Raw genomic sequence first — 17889 nt, 5'->3', positions numbered from 1 at the left:
TGTGTGTGTGTGTGTGTGTGTGTGTGTGGCCACATTCCAATCATTCACACACATGATCTGACCCATCGCCAAGGTGATGGAGGCTGTGACCAGTGCTGGGATGGCTCAGGTTGAAGAGCCGGTTGTCATGGAGACGGCGGCGGCTGTGAATGAGGAGTCGGTCCCACCAACACCCCCCAAGAGACGACTGGTGGAGACGGACGCGGAAGTCAGGGGAGTGTAAGGATCGTACACACACACACACTCACACACCTGCACACACACACTTATATTTACACACATACACACACTCACACTCACACTCACACTCACACTCACACTCACACTCACACTCACACTCACACTCACACTCACACACACACACTCACACACACACACTCACACTTATAGTCATGCTTTCTGTGCCCCAGGTTGGAGTGTGACCTGTCTGATGTCTTGAGTTGGATGAAGACATGGAAAGCCCCCATTCAGGCCCTGGCCTCTACAGACCCTGAGACTACAACAGAGAGCCCTGACCTAGAGGACAAACTACAGGTAGGCCAATTCAAAACACTACAACTCCCATCATCACCTTACAGGTAGCTAACTTTAATTACCTTTGTGATGGCAGAATAAGTCGGTACACAGATTTAATGCATCACTGTAGGTTTTGGAGGCAGAGCTGTCAGCGAAGGAGGCCCAGGTGGGTCAGCTGACCCAGGGAGGGCGGAGCCTGATGGAACAGCTGGAGAGAGGTATGGAATTATGGGTAATCTCCATACACTAGGCAATAGACAGGGGAGGGAAGATTTTCCCGACTTACAAGATATTTCCCATTATCCCTATGCGTATGGTTTCACTAAATAAACGCCTAACGCTACGATATATCGACATGTTCTTTGAATTACAAGCTTTACCTCCATTTCATAAAACGCAAACCTCTTAGGCCGAGTTTTGTTTTTATATGAACTTATATATAGAGATTGCCTCTTCCCCAAAAAATCTCCCGTATCTCAGAGTATTTACTGCTGTTTGTCTCTTAAGTTTTTAGCACCTTTCACAGCTGTTGTATATTTGGAGGGGTATTTTTAAAACCAGAATTTCGACCGTGAACCAACACAGCCAGTAAAAACGAGGTGTGTGTTTTGTAGGTAGTCATGAAAAAACTGCAGCAGGACCTGAGGCAGCTGACTTTGTTTAACAGAGCAATGAAACAGACTCAGGCTTTATTTGTTTACAGTACGCTTACAGCGGGGCTAGTGAGGTAGTGCTGTTCTGTTGGAGTGGTTTTGTTTAACACACTCCCTCTCTCCTCTCCTCTCCTCTCCTCTCCTCTCCTCTCTCCCCTCCACTCTGTATCCCCTCCTCTATATATTTAACTCCTCACACACATGCTTGTTTTCCTATATTCTTCTCTTCCATTCTGTTTTTCCCTCCCCCTCCTTTTGACTTTCTTTGGACTTTTACTCACCCACTTTTTGACTTCTGTCTTGCTCTTGCTTTCTGTCGCTTCCCGCTTGGACTCCTTCCTTCCGTTTCTCTCTCTTTCGTCTTGCCTCTCTCCTTCTCTCGGCCCTTCTCTTCCCCTCCATCTCTCTCTCCCTCCATCTCTCCCTCCCTCCCTCTCCTTCCTCCTTCTCTCCATCTCTCTCTGTGGCCGTAGAGGGTGAGAATGTGGACTCTGTGAGGTCTGACCTAGACAACGTCCAGGCTGAATGGGAGGTTTGTGTGAGGGAGCTGAGGGCAGCGCGTGACCGTGTCCTCCTCCAGACGCGGATCAGAACCGTCTCCTCCCAGCTGGCTGACCTGGACCGCGCCCTGGGAGAACACGACCAGTGGCTCAACGCGACGTCCGGCGGCGGAACCGGAGAGTCCGCTCTTAGAAGCCTCGGCGCAGAATGCCAGGTTAGACCTCTTACCGCCTCTATCGCTGTTGCTATGGAGATGACCCTTATACTGACTGACTCTCAGACCTACCCTAACACGCCACCATGGAGATGACCCCCACCGGCACTGATAACCCTAACCCTGTGGAACACATTACATCATTCGTCCGACACGTAACACCTGATAGTGTATTCATATCAGGGTCGGGGTCCGTTTGAACTTAAATTCACTTAATGCAGTCAGTAGAGGTTTTCTAGTCAGTAGAAGTTAGAAGGACTGGGCGTAAAGTAATTTGATTAAGGGGAACTTCTACCCTCACACCCACCCATACAATCCAGTTAACTCTCTCTCTTTTTCTGTCTTTTTCTCTCTCTCTCTCTCTCTTCTCTAGTCACGCTTGGCCCAGCTGGCTGTCCTCAGCCCACGATTGGAGCAGCTCTCTGCAGAGGCGGGGTCACTGGGTGCCACGCCCATTCTCCGAGACAATGTGGTGGTTGTCTCCGCCCACCAGGCCTCAACAGCGCAGCGTCTGCAGAGCAGGGAGCAGGAGATCAACGCAGGTAGAGCAACGTTCTCTCAAAGTTGAGGTTAACGCTTTATCAACCCTATCAAAAACACAGGATCAATGCTCGGTCGAGGCCTCGACAATGCCTTATCAAAAGGTCGAGATCGAAGAAGGTTCCACGTGTTGTATGTCAGCGCCGAAACTCTACTCTAAACTTTACCCTGATAAAACTGTCAACCCCCTTTGTCAACATTCTGACACCTAATCAACATTGGGCCAGGGCTTTGTCAATACACACACACACACACACACACACACACACACACACACACACACAGCACTTTTGCTCTTTCAGCACCTGAGGTAGTAAAAGTTTCTTGGCTTTTACTAAGGCTGGAGCAATGATGCCAGATCAATGAGATCAAATGTCTCTATCACGGCTGGGGCTGTGAATATGACATCAGTTTTATATCCAGCCTTGGCCAGGCAAAAGTAATGGATCATGCCCTTATATGACCACCGAATGCTCAGCTGTGTGTGTTTAAGTGTGTGTAAGTGTGTGTAAGTGTGTGTGTGTGTGTGTGTTTGTGCGCGCGTGCGCGCGTGCGCACGTGCAAGGGTTCGGTGCCAAGCTGTTCCCTAACCTGGGGTTTTAGGAGCTCTGAAATCAATCAACATTCCCCCTCTGGAATTTATGAGTGCTGCTCCTGTCTAAAAAAACTATGTAAAAGGAGATTGGAGAGCCCTATTTGTCTTCTGACCAGAGTTGTGTGTGTGTGTGTGTGTGTGTGTGTGTGTGTGTGTGTGTGTGTGTGTGTGTGTGTGTGTGTGTGTGTGTGTGTGTGTGTGTGTGTGTGTGTGTGTGTGTGTGTGTGTGCGCTTGCGCTTGCGCTTGCTCCTTGGGCTTTCATTACTCCGTGGTGCTGGATGGGAGCCAAGGAAAACCATTTTGTTCCTCCTTGAGGGAGTCAGTCTTTCACTCGGGCCTCTCTCTCTCTCTCCCCCCCTCTCTCTACCTCTGTTCCTGCTGTATATAAACACAGCCAGATTATGCAACCCGTAAATCAGCTGGTAATAAAAGAGAGGAAAGGAGCAAGATGGAAAAGGGAGAGAAAGAAAGAGAAGAGAGAAGGAGTGTTCATAATTCTAGCCATACATTGACCATATCTGTGTTTATTGTTACATAAACAGGGTGGACTCTTGCGTGTTCAGTCAAAGTCGGTTGATGTATCTTTCTCTGTATATGCCAGGTAGGGTCAATCTTTGGGTTACCAGGGTCACAGTTTCTCACTGGTCTGTCAGAAGAACCACTGGTCGATGGAAACTACAAAACAAGAGATTGAAACACAGTTCAACCTGTCTAACTGGGCTGTTTACTGACTTTAACGTGTGTGTGTGTGTGTATGTGGTGTGTGCGTGTGTGCGCGTGTGTGTGTGCACTGGCTTGCATTAGTTATGAAACCTAATTTGGGCTTGCAATGATTAGGCACAGACAGCCAAACATCTGGGACCCTGGGCAAAATTGGAACACACACAAACTCATAATATGTGCACACACACACACACACACACACACACACACTCTCACCCCCTCACCCCCCATACTCCACAGACATCTCTTCAAGCTCATACAAACCACACACTCAACTCTGGGATTCCCAAAAACATGATTCTGCCCCCTTGTGGCAGCTTCATTTATTAAATATTTCAATACCTCACTATGACCCACTGTGACAGTCTCTTTCTCTTCTCTTGTGTGTGTGTCTGTGTCTGTGTCTGTGTCTGTGTGTGTGTGTGTGTGTGTGTGTGTGTGTTGTGTACGTGTTCCAGCTCTTGCCAGTCTCCAGATGGTGGCTGAACAGCTGCCCCAGGTGGTGACGCCCGAGGTGACCCAGGACACGGTGGATGACGATGCCATGATGCCAGACCTCATAGAGGGTCTGGAGGCCAGGCTGGGCACGCTGCGGGAGGGCATCGTGGACATGCCCACAGCAGAGGGGGCAGTGGAGCGGGCACAGGTGAGTCACAGGCAACAGACAGTGGAGACAGCTCGGGATATGGATGATGGGCAGCAAATGGAGGTCACAGATGATGAGAGGACTAAGATTGTGAATGATGACTCTTTCTTTCTTTCTTTCTTTCTTTCTTTCTTTCCTTTTCCTCTCGCTGGCCTCGTTCTGTTCCTCAGACCCACTGTGGTAGTGTCTGTCTGTCTGTCTGTCTGACTTTCTGTTGCTTTCTCTCTATCTATCTATCTCTCTCTCTCTCTCTCTCTCATTCTCTCCCTCTCCCCCCCCCTCTCTCTCATTCTCTCCCTCTCCCCCCCCTCTCTCTCCATCTATCTCTCACCCTCTCTTCCCCTATCACTCTCTCTCTCTGTTTCCATCCCTCTCTCCCTCTCACCTCTCTTTCCCCTGTCCTCCCCTGTTTGCTCTCTATGGCTAGAGTTGTTCAGCAGTCGTGTCGTGTTAATATCAGAGATATATAAATGTGTTTTATATAATGTCTCTGTCCTGTCGTCCTGCTGGCCCGGTGTGTGTTATCGTGCAGTGGTGTATTTGTGGGTTGTCTGGCTAGCGTGACTGATTGCATAGAGTCCAGACCTCATAGCTGCCTTCTCTGCTACAACATACAATAGACCCCATTCTCACTTCTACTGTATCAACCGCTGTGTGTGTGTGTGTGTGTGTGTGTGTGTGTGTGTGTGTGCGTTTTGCAGCATACAATGGACCCCTTTCTCACACCTACACTTCCCTCTACTGTATCAAACACAGCCAGGAAGAGGTGTGTGTGTGCGTGTGTGTGTGTCTTTGTGTGCGTGTGCGTGTGCGCGTGTGCGTGTGCGTGTGTGTGTGTGAGGGAATTGTTCCTCCCTCCTCCGGTGGAATGTGGGTCGCCGCAAGGCCTTGTTATTGTGGCAGATAGAACATGGTGCCAGGGCAGACGTGGCACATTCTGGGCATGGTTCCCGCACCCTGTGGCTCTGAGCTCTTCACCCCTCAGTGTGGAACCAGTCTGCCAGCCTGCCACCCCCCCCCTCTGGGGCTGCAGCTGCTGTCTCTAGCCCACTCTGGCAACATGTTGCCCCTAAGCGCTCTCCAAATCCCCCTACTCTACTTAACCATCACGGTGGGAAAGGCTAAACTGCTAAATGCTAAATCTGGAGAAACATAGTGTATACGGGTAACTTTACCCTACTCTAATACTCCTGTCCTTGGGGTTTACATATCCAGCAGTACTCCATCCATTTGAACTCTCTCTTGTCTGTCCCTCTTTCATGCTTTTTGTAAGAGATACATTTTATTTTTTATGGGTAATGTAGTTTTAAGCCTCTCCTTCTCCCTCAGGCTTTGTGTATAGAGATAAAGCAGAAGCAGCAGGCCTCGGATCCAGCGGAACTACAAAGATGGAGTCAGCTGTCCTCCAGGGCTCGGGAGGAGCTAGGCACGCTGCAGTGCATCCTGGGTAGCCTAAAGGACAATCAGGTAGAGTGACAAATCCAGAACTCATAGATTGTTGAAAGTCTCTGCATGGAACTTCCTTTGTCTTGTTACCATGTTGTTGTTGTTGTTGTTGTTGTTGTTTATGTTGTTCTTGCCTGCTGTTCAGGTACGTGTGGTGGAGGTGGAGCGCTGGCTGGACGGTGTACAGGAACTGATGTCACAGGACACCACAGGCCAGGGCAACGCAGAGAGACTACAGGAAGAGGTCAACCAGTGCAAGGTCAGAGGTCACCTCCATTCAAAAACACACCAACTTCATTCAGCTCTCTTTGCCCACCAAAGACTTGGTTTATACAGTATATGCGATTGACACTTCACATTCATATGTCAAACTTTTTTCTCCCCGTTTCTCCCTCTACCTCTCCCCATTTCTCTCTCTCTCTCTTTCTCCCCCCCCCCCCCCCTCTCTCTCTCTCTCTCTCTCTCTCTCTCTCTCTCTCTCTCTCAGGAGTATGTGAGTGAGATGGAGACAGTGGAGAGTGCAGTGAAACAGATGGGGGAGAATGTGTTGGCGGTGCAGGGGGCTGCAGTACCAGAGCTGGCCCATTGGGGGCAGGCTAAGCTTGAGGAGTGCCAGGGGAGATGGGAGATACTTAGCAAACAGGTAGGGAAGAGTAGCCCTAACCCTAGCCCTAACCCTAACGCATTGAGTTTGATAGAAACACTATACAGATGCAAATGTTTCTTTATGTTTTGCTGTTATGTGTTAGATAGGTGAAGACACAATGTGTTCTACTTATGAACCCAGCAAGTCACCTAACAGGTGTCTGTGTCTGTGTCTATCTCTCTCCTCCCCCCTTCTCTATCTCTCTCTCTTTCTCCCCCCCTTCTCTATCTCTCTCTCTTTCTCCCCCCCTTCTCTCTCTCTCTCTCTCTCTCTCTCTCTCTCTAGTTACTGAGCCACCAGGAGCGAGTGAGCGAGAGGCAAGAGAGGCAGGTGAACCTGAGGAAGGACTTGGCGGAGATGCAGGAGTGGATGACCCAGGCGGACGAGGAGTTCCTCATGAGAGACTTTGAGTACAAGAGTCCCGAGGAGCTGGAGGGAGCGCTGGAAGAGATGAAGGTAGGAACGGAGGACAAGAACCGGGAACCGAGGAAAAAGCATGTGGAGACGTTGAATCCGGTGTTGACGCATACATTGGGAATTTAGGACATTTCTGTCAGAACCAGTTGAGAGAGAGTTCCACCGCTTACAAATGTCCAATTGAACCATTTGAAGTTTGCTTTTTTCTCTTGTAGACTCCTCTGTCAGTATCGCTTCCTTGTCCGTTTTGTTTTACACGTCTCGCCCTCTCTTTCCCTCCCTCCCCCCTTCTCTCTCTCTCTCTCTCTCTCTCTCTCTCTGCCCTTCTCTATATCTCTCTGTCTCCCCTCCTTCTCTCTCTCTCTCTCCATCAATATCTCTCTCTCTCCCTCTCTCCCCCCTTCCCTCTCTCTCTCTATCAATATCTCTCTCTCTCTCCCTCTCTCCCCCCTTCTCTCTCTCTCTCTTTCCCCCTTCTCTCTCTCTCTCTCTCTCTCTCTCTCTCTCTCTCTCAGAGGGCCAAAGAGGATGTGTTGCAGAAGGAGGTGAGAGTGAAAATATTGAAGGACAGCATTAACATGTTGGTGGCTAAGTCGCCCCCTGGTGGCCAGGACCTGACGGCAGAGCTCGGGGGAGTCCTGGGGAACTACCAGAAACTATGTGACCGCTTCAAGAGCAAGTGTCACACCCTGGAGGTAAAATAGAAAATGGTGGTTGTGGTTATGGTCATTTTATGTGTTGGACCGTGTTTTGTTGGAGGTGCTTTGTGTCCTCCGGTCATGTGTGTGTTTCTGTGGTTTTACGATGTTGGAGTTGTGGGAGGGGTCATGTTTGTGTAGAGTCTGTGATTGTGGTCATGTTTGTTGACTGTGCTTCTTCCTCCTCTCTAGGACATGTCGTCGTGATTGTGTTTGATTTAGTTTTTTTTAAAGGTTGTCATGCGGTTGTCTTGAGCGTGTTTTTGTGGTCGTATCTGTAGGAGGTGTGGTCGTGTTGGATGGAGCTTCTGCAGTACCTGGACCTGGAGCAGGGCTGGCTCAGCAGTCTGGAGGAGAAGATGCAGGCCACGGAGAACCTCCCTGAGAGCACCGAGGTGGTCAACGATGCTCTGGAGGTGCACACACACACACACACACACACACACACACACTGGTTGAGGTAAAAGTGACGCTGACCTATATAAATGATGACATATTGACGTGTTCTTGTTTCATCCTTCCCTCTTGCTCCTTTTTTTGGTTCTCTCTCTCTCTCTCTCTAGTCTCTGGAGTGTGTGTTGCGTCACCCTGGGGACAACAGGACACAGATCAGAGAGTTGGGTCAGACCCTTATAGATGGGGGCATTCTGGACGAGCTCATCAGTGAGAAACTAGAGACCTTTAACTCCCGCTACGATCAACTCAGCCATCAGGTGTGTGTGTGTGTGTGTGTGTGTGTACGTGCGTGCATGTGTGCGCATGTGCACGTGCGTGCGTACGCATGTGAAGAACCAAGAGTCCTTTAGCCAAAAGTTGTGTGTCTGTTTGTCAAGGGGAAGGGTCAAAGGTCAAGGCTAAATTAGTCATTCATATGGTCACTGGATGAAGTGCATTGATGTGTGTGTGTGTGTGTGTGTGTGTGTGTGTGTGTGTAGGCTGTAAACAGACAGATCAGTCTAGAGCAGCAGCTGCAGACTCTGCGTGAGAATGACCAGCTCCTCCAGACCCTGCAGGAGTCGCTGACCCAGCTGGACCAGACCCTCACCTCCTACCTCACCGACCGCATAGACGCCTTCCAGCTGCCCAACGAGGCCCAGGTACACACACACACTCACTCACACACACTCACTCACTCACACAAACACACACATCAATGCACTTCATCCAGTGATCATATGAATGACCAACTTAGCCTTGACCTTTGACCCTTCCCCTTGACCCCTCCAGACCATGGGGGCAGAGATTGCGGCCCACGAGGTGACGGTGGAGGAGCTGAGGAGGAAGAACGTGGCCAACCTGCCCCCCGCCACCGCAGAGGGCAAGGCTACCCGCGGGGGCACCATGCTGGACCAGCTACAGGTACTACTGACACCTGCTGGAGAACAGGGGAACTACAGGCTCAGTACAGTTCACAGGGAGAGCATCTGAGTAGATGGATTAATGGGTATAACGATGCAATTGATGTTCCTAATCAAATCTACAGAAGATTATAATTGCATAGCAAGCCTCTCACATTACGTATTGATGGATCAAAATTAAGTTGGCTTCCACATTTAATTTTTAATGTGTTTGCAAATTGAAGTGTCGACACTTGAGATTCAGTGAAATGAGCAATGGACATGAATATCTTTTATGAAGTTTCTGAAGACAGGCTTAACCCTTTCCTCCCCCCTGCAGAGGAAGCTGAGAGAGATCTCCACCAAGTACCAGCTGTTCCAGAAGCCCGCTAACTTCGAGCAGCGCATGTTAGACTGTAAGAGGGTTCTGGACAGCGCCAAGGCTGAGCTGCACGTTCTGGACATCACAGAGGTGGAACCGGAGCTGATCCAGGCCCACCTCAGTGGCTGCATGGTGAGAATTAGGACCACTCTGAACAACAACAACAATAACTTCTGAACAGTCTAAACAGACACACACACACACACATCCCCTCACTCCCTGTGTGTCCTGTTGTCCTACAGAAACTTTACAAGGTACTGAGTGAGGTGAAGCTTGAGGTGGAGACGGTGATCAAGACCGGCAGACAGATTGTCCAGAAACAACAGACAGACAACCCCAAGGGCATGGACGAACAACTGACAGCTCTCAAACTACTGTACAACGACCTGGGTGCACAGGTAATACGCACACACACACACACACACACACACACACACACACACACACACAGAGCTTTCAGCAATTGTACCAAAGAGCATAACAGTTTCAAAAGTACTTTATTCCTTCGTTCACGTCGTATTTTTGGCTGGTAAAAACCCAACCCAAATTCTTCTCCCCCCAGGTGACGGAGGGGAAGCAGGACCTGGAGAAGGCCCTGACTCTGTCCCAGAAGCTCCAGAAGGACAGCGCTGCCCTGGGGGAGTGGCTGACCACCAACCAGACTCTCCTGCAGCAGAAGAACTCCTCTGGAGACATGCCTGCTGACATAGATGATGAGATCGCCTGGGCCAATGTGAGTCCTGTGGGTGTGTGGGTGGGTGTGTGGGTGTGTGTGTGGGGGTGTATGTGGGGGTGTATGTGTGTAAATACTTTTTTTGTGTGAGTGTGTATACATGGTGTGAGCAAGTGAGTTTCCCTGTGTTTGTCTCTCCTAAGGGCTTGCTGAAGGAGTCAGAATTGTTAGGTTGTTACTTTGCAGGTGTGTGTGTGTGTGTGTGTGTGTGTGTGTGTGTGTGTGTAAAACCTGAGTGTATATTTCGTTTTTTTTCAACATCTGTAAAGTTCCAGTTCACACACGTTTGTGTGTAATACTTGTGTCTGCGTGTGTACATAACGTGTGTGTGTGTGTGTGTCCTCCTCAGGGCCTGTTGAAGGAGTCTGAGCGTCGTAAGGCAGACCTGGCCGTGCTGATGGAGACCAGCGCGGGGCTGCAGGGCCTGGTGGAGGGGAGCGAGGGTCCGCTGGGGGACAGGCTGTGTGGGCTCAACGAGGGTTGGGGCCGCGTGCGGACCTGGACCGAGGATTGGCTCAGCACCGTACTGGTGGGTTCAGTATCGTAGAAACAGAATACCTAGACTGGATATTCCTGTGGCTTACAGTAGCAGTACATGACAGCCAATGACTAATCTCAGAAGAGAATTTGGGAAATGTGCCTCTAATGATTTTAAATTATTTCAGTGTTGTTTTATTGCTACGCTACACTCAAGTTTTTTTTTTTTTTTTTTTGCAGAATAGTACATTTCGTCCATTCCTACGCGCTGTATTTCCAGATAACTATTGCTAATAACACATTCTATTCCCTTCCGTTCTATTCTGTATTGCGTTCTGTGCTGTTTGTTTCTGTGCTCACTGACGCCCACCGCTGCCTCTGTCTCGTGCTCAGAGCCACCAGAACGAGGTGGAGATCTTTGACGAGAACCTGGCCCACATCAGCACCTGGCTGTACCAGACCCAGATCCACCTGGATGAGACGGAGAGACTGGCTCCCCCGGAGAGAGAGAGGGTGGTCAAGGTAAGAGAGGAGGAGGGAGGGAGGTCAAGGTAAAAGAGGGGGAGAGAGAGGGAGGGAGAGAGAGAGAGAGAGGGGGAGAGGGGGAGAGGGAGGGAGAGAGAGGGAGAGGGGGATTAAGTTTGACTAAGTTGATGTGTTGTGTCCAGACCCTATTAGAGGAGCTAGATGACATCAGCCAGCGCGTGGACAGTGTGAGAGACCAGGCCATCATCCTGATGACCAGCCGCGGCCCCGCCTGCAGAGACGTGGTGGAGCCCAAGCTAGCCGAGCTCAACCGCAACTTCGACAAGGTCTCCCAGCACATCAAATCTGCCAAGGTACACATACTCACCATCGCAGAACACACACACACACCATCGCAGAACACACACACACACACACACACTTCACACTTCACACACACACACAACACCGCCCCTAGAACAAATCCACTCACAACTAGTGGAGGTAGAAATCGGACGGGCTCATTGTAATGAGGAAGGGTATTAAACACGTGTGTTTGATACCATTGCTTATTCCATTCCATTCCATGCATTATAATGAGCCCGTCCTCTGATTTCTACCTCCACCAGCCTCCCCGACTCACAACACCTTCCCACCATACCAGCACAATCAAATTCAAATCAAACTGTCTGTCTTATCTCTTTGTCTAATATGCCGTTGAATGTACCGCACCCCCACCCTGCTGGGAACCAATTCCAACAACCTTGATTGTGTGGATAATAAAGCTTCTAGATTATGTACAGTAGTGCCCGAGCACAATGTTATCACGTTGTGATTATGCTAAGCTAGTTCAAAGCAATAACAGCCAATTGGTTTAAGGGCTTTCTATCTACTCTTTAAACATTTACAATGCTCTTAATTGTGTCTAAATGGTGTTTTATCTCTGCTTGTTACATCTAGATGTCTACCAGTCTGGAGCCTGGGAGTGTGGAGATCAACCAGCAGATCCCTCAAGAGATCACCCAGGTCCAGGAGGACCAGGCAGTAGGGGCTCAGAGCCCCGACCAGCTGCAGGACTTTGAGGGGGAGCTACAGGCCACACTCAGAGCCCTGGACCACCAGCAGGACTCCACACAAACCCTGGATGATGACAAGGTACACACACACACACACCAGGGCGCCCCAAAAGGGTCTGTAAAACGTTCACTGACTAGACATAATTGCTATATGGCTAGCTGCATGACCGGTCAAATAAAACTATAGAGTACAGTATGAACTTTATAAGGTGTATAAACTTCCATAGAGAAGTGTTTTGATTGGTCAGGCCAAATCATGTCAAGTCTGTGTTATCAAGTTTTTATTACACACGGTGTAGGGCAGATAGACCGAGCGAATCAGAGCGGCCCTCACCAAGGTCATTGTGGTATTTCAGGGAGTGAAGTGTTCTGGTATTTATTCAGTTTTTTTCGCCTCTGGAGCTTCGAGTTGTCTCTCCGGAGAAGGAAGGAATCAAGCGGAATCTCTTAAAAGGTGTTTCTTGTGGTACGGAAAAGCCTCTTAGAGATATTGCCTCTTAGATTTATCAGTTTCCATCCTCTCTGCTGCGTTTTTGTTTTTTTTGCGTTAACATGGTTTAGTTGTTGGAAGGAATCCAAAATGGGGTTGTGTGTGTGTGTGTGTGTGTGTGTGTGTGTGTGTGTGTGTTCTCCCCCCAGATGGATGAGGAGAAGGCAGGCGTGGAGGAGCTTCTGAGGAGAGGAGAGGAGATGCTTCTGGAGACTGAAGACGAGAGCCAGAGGGAGAAGCTACGTCTGACCCTCCTACGACTGCAGACGCAGTACAGCACACAGAGGGTGAGAGAGAGACACACACACACACACACACACACCAGAGTTTCTGTTAGCCAGCAATTAATTAATTATCGGCCGTTAAAAATCAGACAAATTAAAATCTTACCGACCATAATGTCTGATAAAAAAATTCCACCCAAACCAAACCGAATGTGTTTTGCAATATAAATAATGTAGCATACAAAATGTTATTGATAGACTATGTGTTGGGGAATGGCTGATGAATGCAAGACACTCCATGTTTCTCCACTCATTCTGGTCTGAACTGCGACTTGAAGCCCGAAGGCCACGTCAGCCGAGGCCCAGGGCTAGGCAAGAATTGGCTATGTTAACAATTAAACATGTACAGGCAATCCTTCCTTCATAAATATTTCAGTAGGCCTAGCAGCACTAACACAGTTAAGCTGAGTGAGCAAACGGGCTGCCTCACTCTGTCAGTGCAGGGTTGGACTACGGCCTACTTCTGTGGACTCACAAAGAGTTAAAAAGAGAATACAGGTATCCTCTCAAGCTTTTCTCCAAAACTTAAGTGTGTCATGGTTTATGGGTTCTATGAGTGATGATGATGCCCAGATGATGATGATGCAGGCCAGTGTAACTGAAGGATGCTCCCGCTCGCTGTCAGTAGAGTGGAGAAGATGTATCCGGGAGAAACAAGTATGGAAGGACACATTTTCTCCCCGATACTGAAGTGTGCCATGGTTTATGTGTTCCTGTCTCGTAGCACGAGATGTTGTTTTGAGAATCTGGAGGGCAGCTGGCCTTGGACATGTTATTCCTATTCTGTGTGTGTACATATGAAGAGTTCGGCCTTGGTGCGCGAGTGTGTGTGATAGTGGTGATCTTGAAGTGTGTGTGTGTGTGTGTGTGCGTGTGTGTGCTGTAGGAGTTGCGGGTGCTGAGGAGCAGACAGATGGAGGTCTCCATGGACTCCTCGTCCTCCTCCTTCAGCTTCACAGAACCTTCACAGAGACCTGAACTCTCAGGAGAGGTCTGTTTACATCCTATTACACACTTGAATATATCCTCATTCGAATGACACAGCTGTGTATTCATGCAACAATCATTGAATTTGAGTTTACCCACACACAGACACACACACACACACACATACTTTCCCCGTCGGTTATATGATGTAATACCATCTTTCCCCAGCAGATGGAGCCAGAGGAGAGGGCGCCCTGCATCAGTCCCTGTGACTACCTGTTAGACATCAACAAGGTCCTGCTGGCGATGGCCGACAACGAACTGCTGCTCAACTCCTCAGAGCTCAGCAGCGGTCTGTACGAAGACTTCTCAGCACAAGAGGATACACTGAGGGTGAGAGAGGGGGAGGAAGGGAGGAGCGAGAGGGAGGGAGAAAGGGGAGATGAGAGGTGTGTGTGTGTGTGTGTGTGTGTGTGTGGAGAGAGGGAAGAAGGGAGAGAGAAAGAAAGAAAGACCTCTGACCACTTTCCCTCTCTTTCCTCCTTTCCCCCTCTCTTTATCCTCTTCCCTCCCTTTTCTCTCTCTCTCCCTCTCCTCCCCCTCCTCCCCTGTCTCTTCCTCCCCCTCTCCCTCTCATCCCCCTCTCTCAGGGTATAAAGGAGAGTCTGGAGCATGTGGGCGACCAGGTGGCAGTGATCCACGAGCGCCAGCCCGATGCCATCCTGGAGGCGTCGCAGAGCGAGGTGGCCCAGGTCGGAGACGCCCTCACCCAGCTCAACTCTGAGTGGGACCGCCTCAACCGCATGTACAACGACCGCAAAGGGTGGGTGAACGTTGCCATAACAACATGGTGTGGTGTATACAGTGCAGTCGGAAAGTATTCAGACCCCTTTCGCTTTTTCCACGTTTTGTCATCATGTTCCAGCCTTATTCTAAAATGGAGTCAATTAATTTTTTCCTCATCAATCTACACCCATCATGACAAAGCGAAATCATACTGCGAATGTGATATTTCAGTTTTTTTATTTTTAATAAATTAGCATTAACATTTCTAAAAACCTGTTTTGGCTTTGTCATGATGGGGTGTTGTGTGTAGATTGATGACGGGAAAAAAATGAATTGAATCCATTTTAGAATAAGGCTGTAACATAACAAAAGGTGGGAAAAGTGAAAGGGGTCTGAATACTTCCTGAATGCACTGTACTACAACTTGACTGTAGCTGGACAGCGTCACCCACAGGCGGTGTGATGGTGCGTCACTCAGCACAGAGACGAGAGACAAGGTCAGGGCAGACAGAGAGGAGTCAGTCCTCCACTGGCTGGTGAGCAGGTGTGTGTATGTCAGCTACCAGATACGGAAGAGACAGACAGGAGGGAGAGATATACCAGGGCATGCCACCAAGCCCTCAGCAAACACACACACACACACACACACACACACATACAGACACACAGGCACACACACACAGGCACACACACACACACACGTGCACGCACACCAAGGCCAAACTCAGCGTACGTGCACACAGAGAACAGGAACAGCATGTCGAAGGCCAGCAGCCCTCCAGATTCTCAAACAGACCCGATGGAAGTGGTGACCTTGATTGCTCAAATCCCTTTCCCTGGGCGTCAATAATTATTAATAATTATTTAAATCACGGGACTGCGAGTGCTGTCGTCAAACTAAGTGGAAGGACGGCATATGAGGAACAGCAGTTATCTGAATAATATCTTGCATTAATCATAGCCTCTAGCCCCGTGACAAATTACATTTGTTTATTATTCATACTGTAGGTTAAACTAGACCACAGCTAATTTGATCTCTGGGATCAGCTCAGATTTGCATTCCGCCAAGGCGCTGTCAAGTGGGAATAGCAGCGTCTAAGCTCTGCCGAAGAAACAACAGAAAACGGATCAAAGATCCTGACCGGTGCTTTTGCCCTCTCCTTATTGGGGCTGCGTGGGTTGGGTTCTGTCTCTCTGCGGCCGTGCATCCACAGTCCAGTGGTGTTGACCGCAGAGTTCCTATCTGAGCGTCCCTGCCGTCCACACGTTCACTGGTGCTTAATGGAGGTCAGGGACGGGGCGAGGATTTTTTTGTTTTCCTTTTCTCTTTATCGGAAAATGCAGAAATTCCCTGCGGAGGAACCCCGTGTATCTCGGGAGAACCTCGTTCCTGTGCGTTCCACCCACGATTCTGCCCGGCAACAGAGTCCTAGTACCCAACACTCACTGACGGAGTGATTCATTGGTTGTTGTTGTTGTTGTTGTTTTTTTAAACACTGATGGAAAAAAAGAATGTTGTTTTTCAAAGTAATCAGTGTGAATGGGTGGTGTTTGTTGTTTAGCATTTTTATTTAAACGCTTTTTACAGATTGTACGCTGCTTGAATTTGAATTGCAAAATCTGCTGCTTTAATGAAGCACTTCAAAGGATTAAACATACTTGATTTGATGTTTCTGCAATTGAATGATTTAATTGTTTGTCTGTGTCTGTGTGTGTGTGTGTGTGTGTGTGTGTGTGTGTCTGTGTGTGTCGCGTGTCAGTAAAGATTCTGACCCTATGCCACTTGTCTTGTAAACATCAAACGACACCAGTTCCAAACAGACATTTTCTGCCTCTTCACAATTCTTGTGTTGTGTTAATGCACTGTGCAGAGGCGGCTATTTAGAATGCCTGATTGAAAGTGCAAATGTCCTCATTCTGAAATGCATTAGTGAAAGGTCCTGATTCATTCATTTGACAGCAAGTCAAAAGAGCACTATAGAGAGTGTATCCCTGAGGTATGTCCGGGATCATTGAACAGTTCCCACACTCTGCTTAGCCCATGTCACGTTTTAGCCCTGGGCTATAAAACTCAAGTGTGAAAAGCGCTTGAGGTACTTTTTGCAAAACAAGCTGGACCGAAAAATAGTTGAGACACGCTACACGTAATTCCCGGAAGCAGGATTAACATTAGGTTAATGTTAATGTGTGTGTGTGTGTGTGTGTGTGTGTGTGTGTGTGTGTGCGTGCGCGAGCTGAGACATGCTACATGACATCCTGCCGAACGTAGGATTAACATGAGGTGAAGTCGTGAATTTGATGAACCTGGGCGCTACTTGTGTGTACTGTACTGTGTGTACTAAGGTGTGCTCTGTGCTGCCCCCTGTGGTAGGAGTTTTGACCGCTCGGTGGAGGAGTGGAGGCAGTTCCACTGTGACATGAATGACCTGAGCCAGTGGCTGAGTGACACGGAGCAGGTCCTCTCGGAGGGGATCGGCCCCGACGGACAACTGGACCTGGACATGGCCAGAACACACCAGGAGGTGAGGTGGTGTGTGTGTGTGTGTGTGTGTGAGAGGGACTGTTGTGTGTGTGTGAGTGGGACTGTTGAGTGTGTGTGTGTGTGTGAGTGGGACTGTTGAGTGTGTGTGTGTGTGTGAGTGGGACTGTTGAGCTTGTGTCTGTGTCTGTGTGTGTGTGTGTGTGTGTCTGTGTGTGTGTGCGCGTGTGTGTTCTGAAAGCCATGTTATGATTGAAGGCTGCCTTTGATTATGGCTCAGGAGTCATTTGCTCCTAATCACCGATTGTTAGAATACGTACAGTGAAAGATGCCTCAGCACCAATCAAACAATCACTAGCCGCGCATCTCAGCGTATGTTTATTTATGAGAAAAACACACAATCTCCATCTGAATATGATCAAAGAAATTGCAGTAATATGTTTACACTAGTGATTGATGCAGCTGGTGCCTTTTGATGTCAGAAAATGGGTTTATTTTTATCAACAAGCACAATAAAACCTTCTATACAGGCGTAGTTAATTAGAACTGCTCGTGTTCCGCTCTGAGAGAGAGAGAGAGAGAGAGAGGGAGGGAGGGGGGGAGGGGGGGAGAGAGTCTGTTCTAATGGGCCTTGTTTGAATACTAACACACCAGCATTCCTCCCTCGGGAATAGAGTTCTTGTAGAGGCCTGACATTGACAACCACCATCACCACCGGCACTAGCATCATCATCAAGTAGGAAGCTAACGCTAGGCTAGCTCCCTCACTCCCATGCTCATTAGTAGGATGAGTCTGGGAGGATGACTCACCTGCTCATCAGAGTCTGGGGGGAGACGATAGGATGTGAATGGAGTGA

At 48.9% G+C, this 17889-nt stretch overlaps 1 protein-coding gene across 1 annotated transcript in view; it reads left to right on the top strand.

Moving 5' to 3' along the window:
- utrn (utrophin) overlaps positions 1 to 17889 on the top strand; it is a 172090-nt gene that overhangs the window by 39373 nt on the left and 114828 nt on the right. Inside the window, exons 17-43 of the mRNA XM_083689372.1 lie at positions 74 to 219; positions 411 to 534; positions 647 to 734; positions 1643 to 1884; positions 2258 to 2426; positions 4202 to 4389; positions 5719 to 5856; positions 5981 to 6094; positions 6323 to 6478; positions 6767 to 6937; positions 7414 to 7593; positions 7878 to 8012; positions 8160 to 8309; positions 8532 to 8693; positions 8824 to 8955; positions 9274 to 9447; positions 9558 to 9713; positions 9878 to 10048; positions 10398 to 10577; positions 10919 to 11047; positions 11194 to 11364; positions 11951 to 12145; positions 12706 to 12843; positions 13727 to 13831; positions 13996 to 14160; positions 14418 to 14590; positions 16925 to 17075. Coding sequence (XP_083545498.1) covers positions 74 to 219; positions 411 to 534; positions 647 to 734; positions 1643 to 1884; positions 2258 to 2426; positions 4202 to 4389; positions 5719 to 5856; positions 5981 to 6094; positions 6323 to 6478; positions 6767 to 6937; positions 7414 to 7593; positions 7878 to 8012; positions 8160 to 8309; positions 8532 to 8693; positions 8824 to 8955; positions 9274 to 9447; positions 9558 to 9713; positions 9878 to 10048; positions 10398 to 10577; positions 10919 to 11047; positions 11194 to 11364; positions 11951 to 12145; positions 12706 to 12843; positions 13727 to 13831; positions 13996 to 14160; positions 14418 to 14590; positions 16925 to 17075 — 4203 coding nt within the window. The remainder of the gene's footprint in view (positions 1 to 73; positions 220 to 410; positions 535 to 646; positions 735 to 1642; positions 1885 to 2257; positions 2427 to 4201; positions 4390 to 5718; positions 5857 to 5980; positions 6095 to 6322; positions 6479 to 6766; positions 6938 to 7413; positions 7594 to 7877; positions 8013 to 8159; positions 8310 to 8531; positions 8694 to 8823; positions 8956 to 9273; positions 9448 to 9557; positions 9714 to 9877; positions 10049 to 10397; positions 10578 to 10918; positions 11048 to 11193; positions 11365 to 11950; positions 12146 to 12705; positions 12844 to 13726; positions 13832 to 13995; positions 14161 to 14417; positions 14591 to 16924; positions 17076 to 17889) is intronic.

This window comes from Argentina silus (genome assembly GCF_951799395.1).
Source record: "Argentina silus genome assembly, chromosome: 17".
Classification (NCBI taxonomy): Eukaryota; Metazoa; Chordata; class Actinopteri; order Argentiniformes; family Argentinidae; genus Argentina; species Argentina silus.
This window is presented reverse-complemented; position numbering and strand designations above follow the sequence as displayed.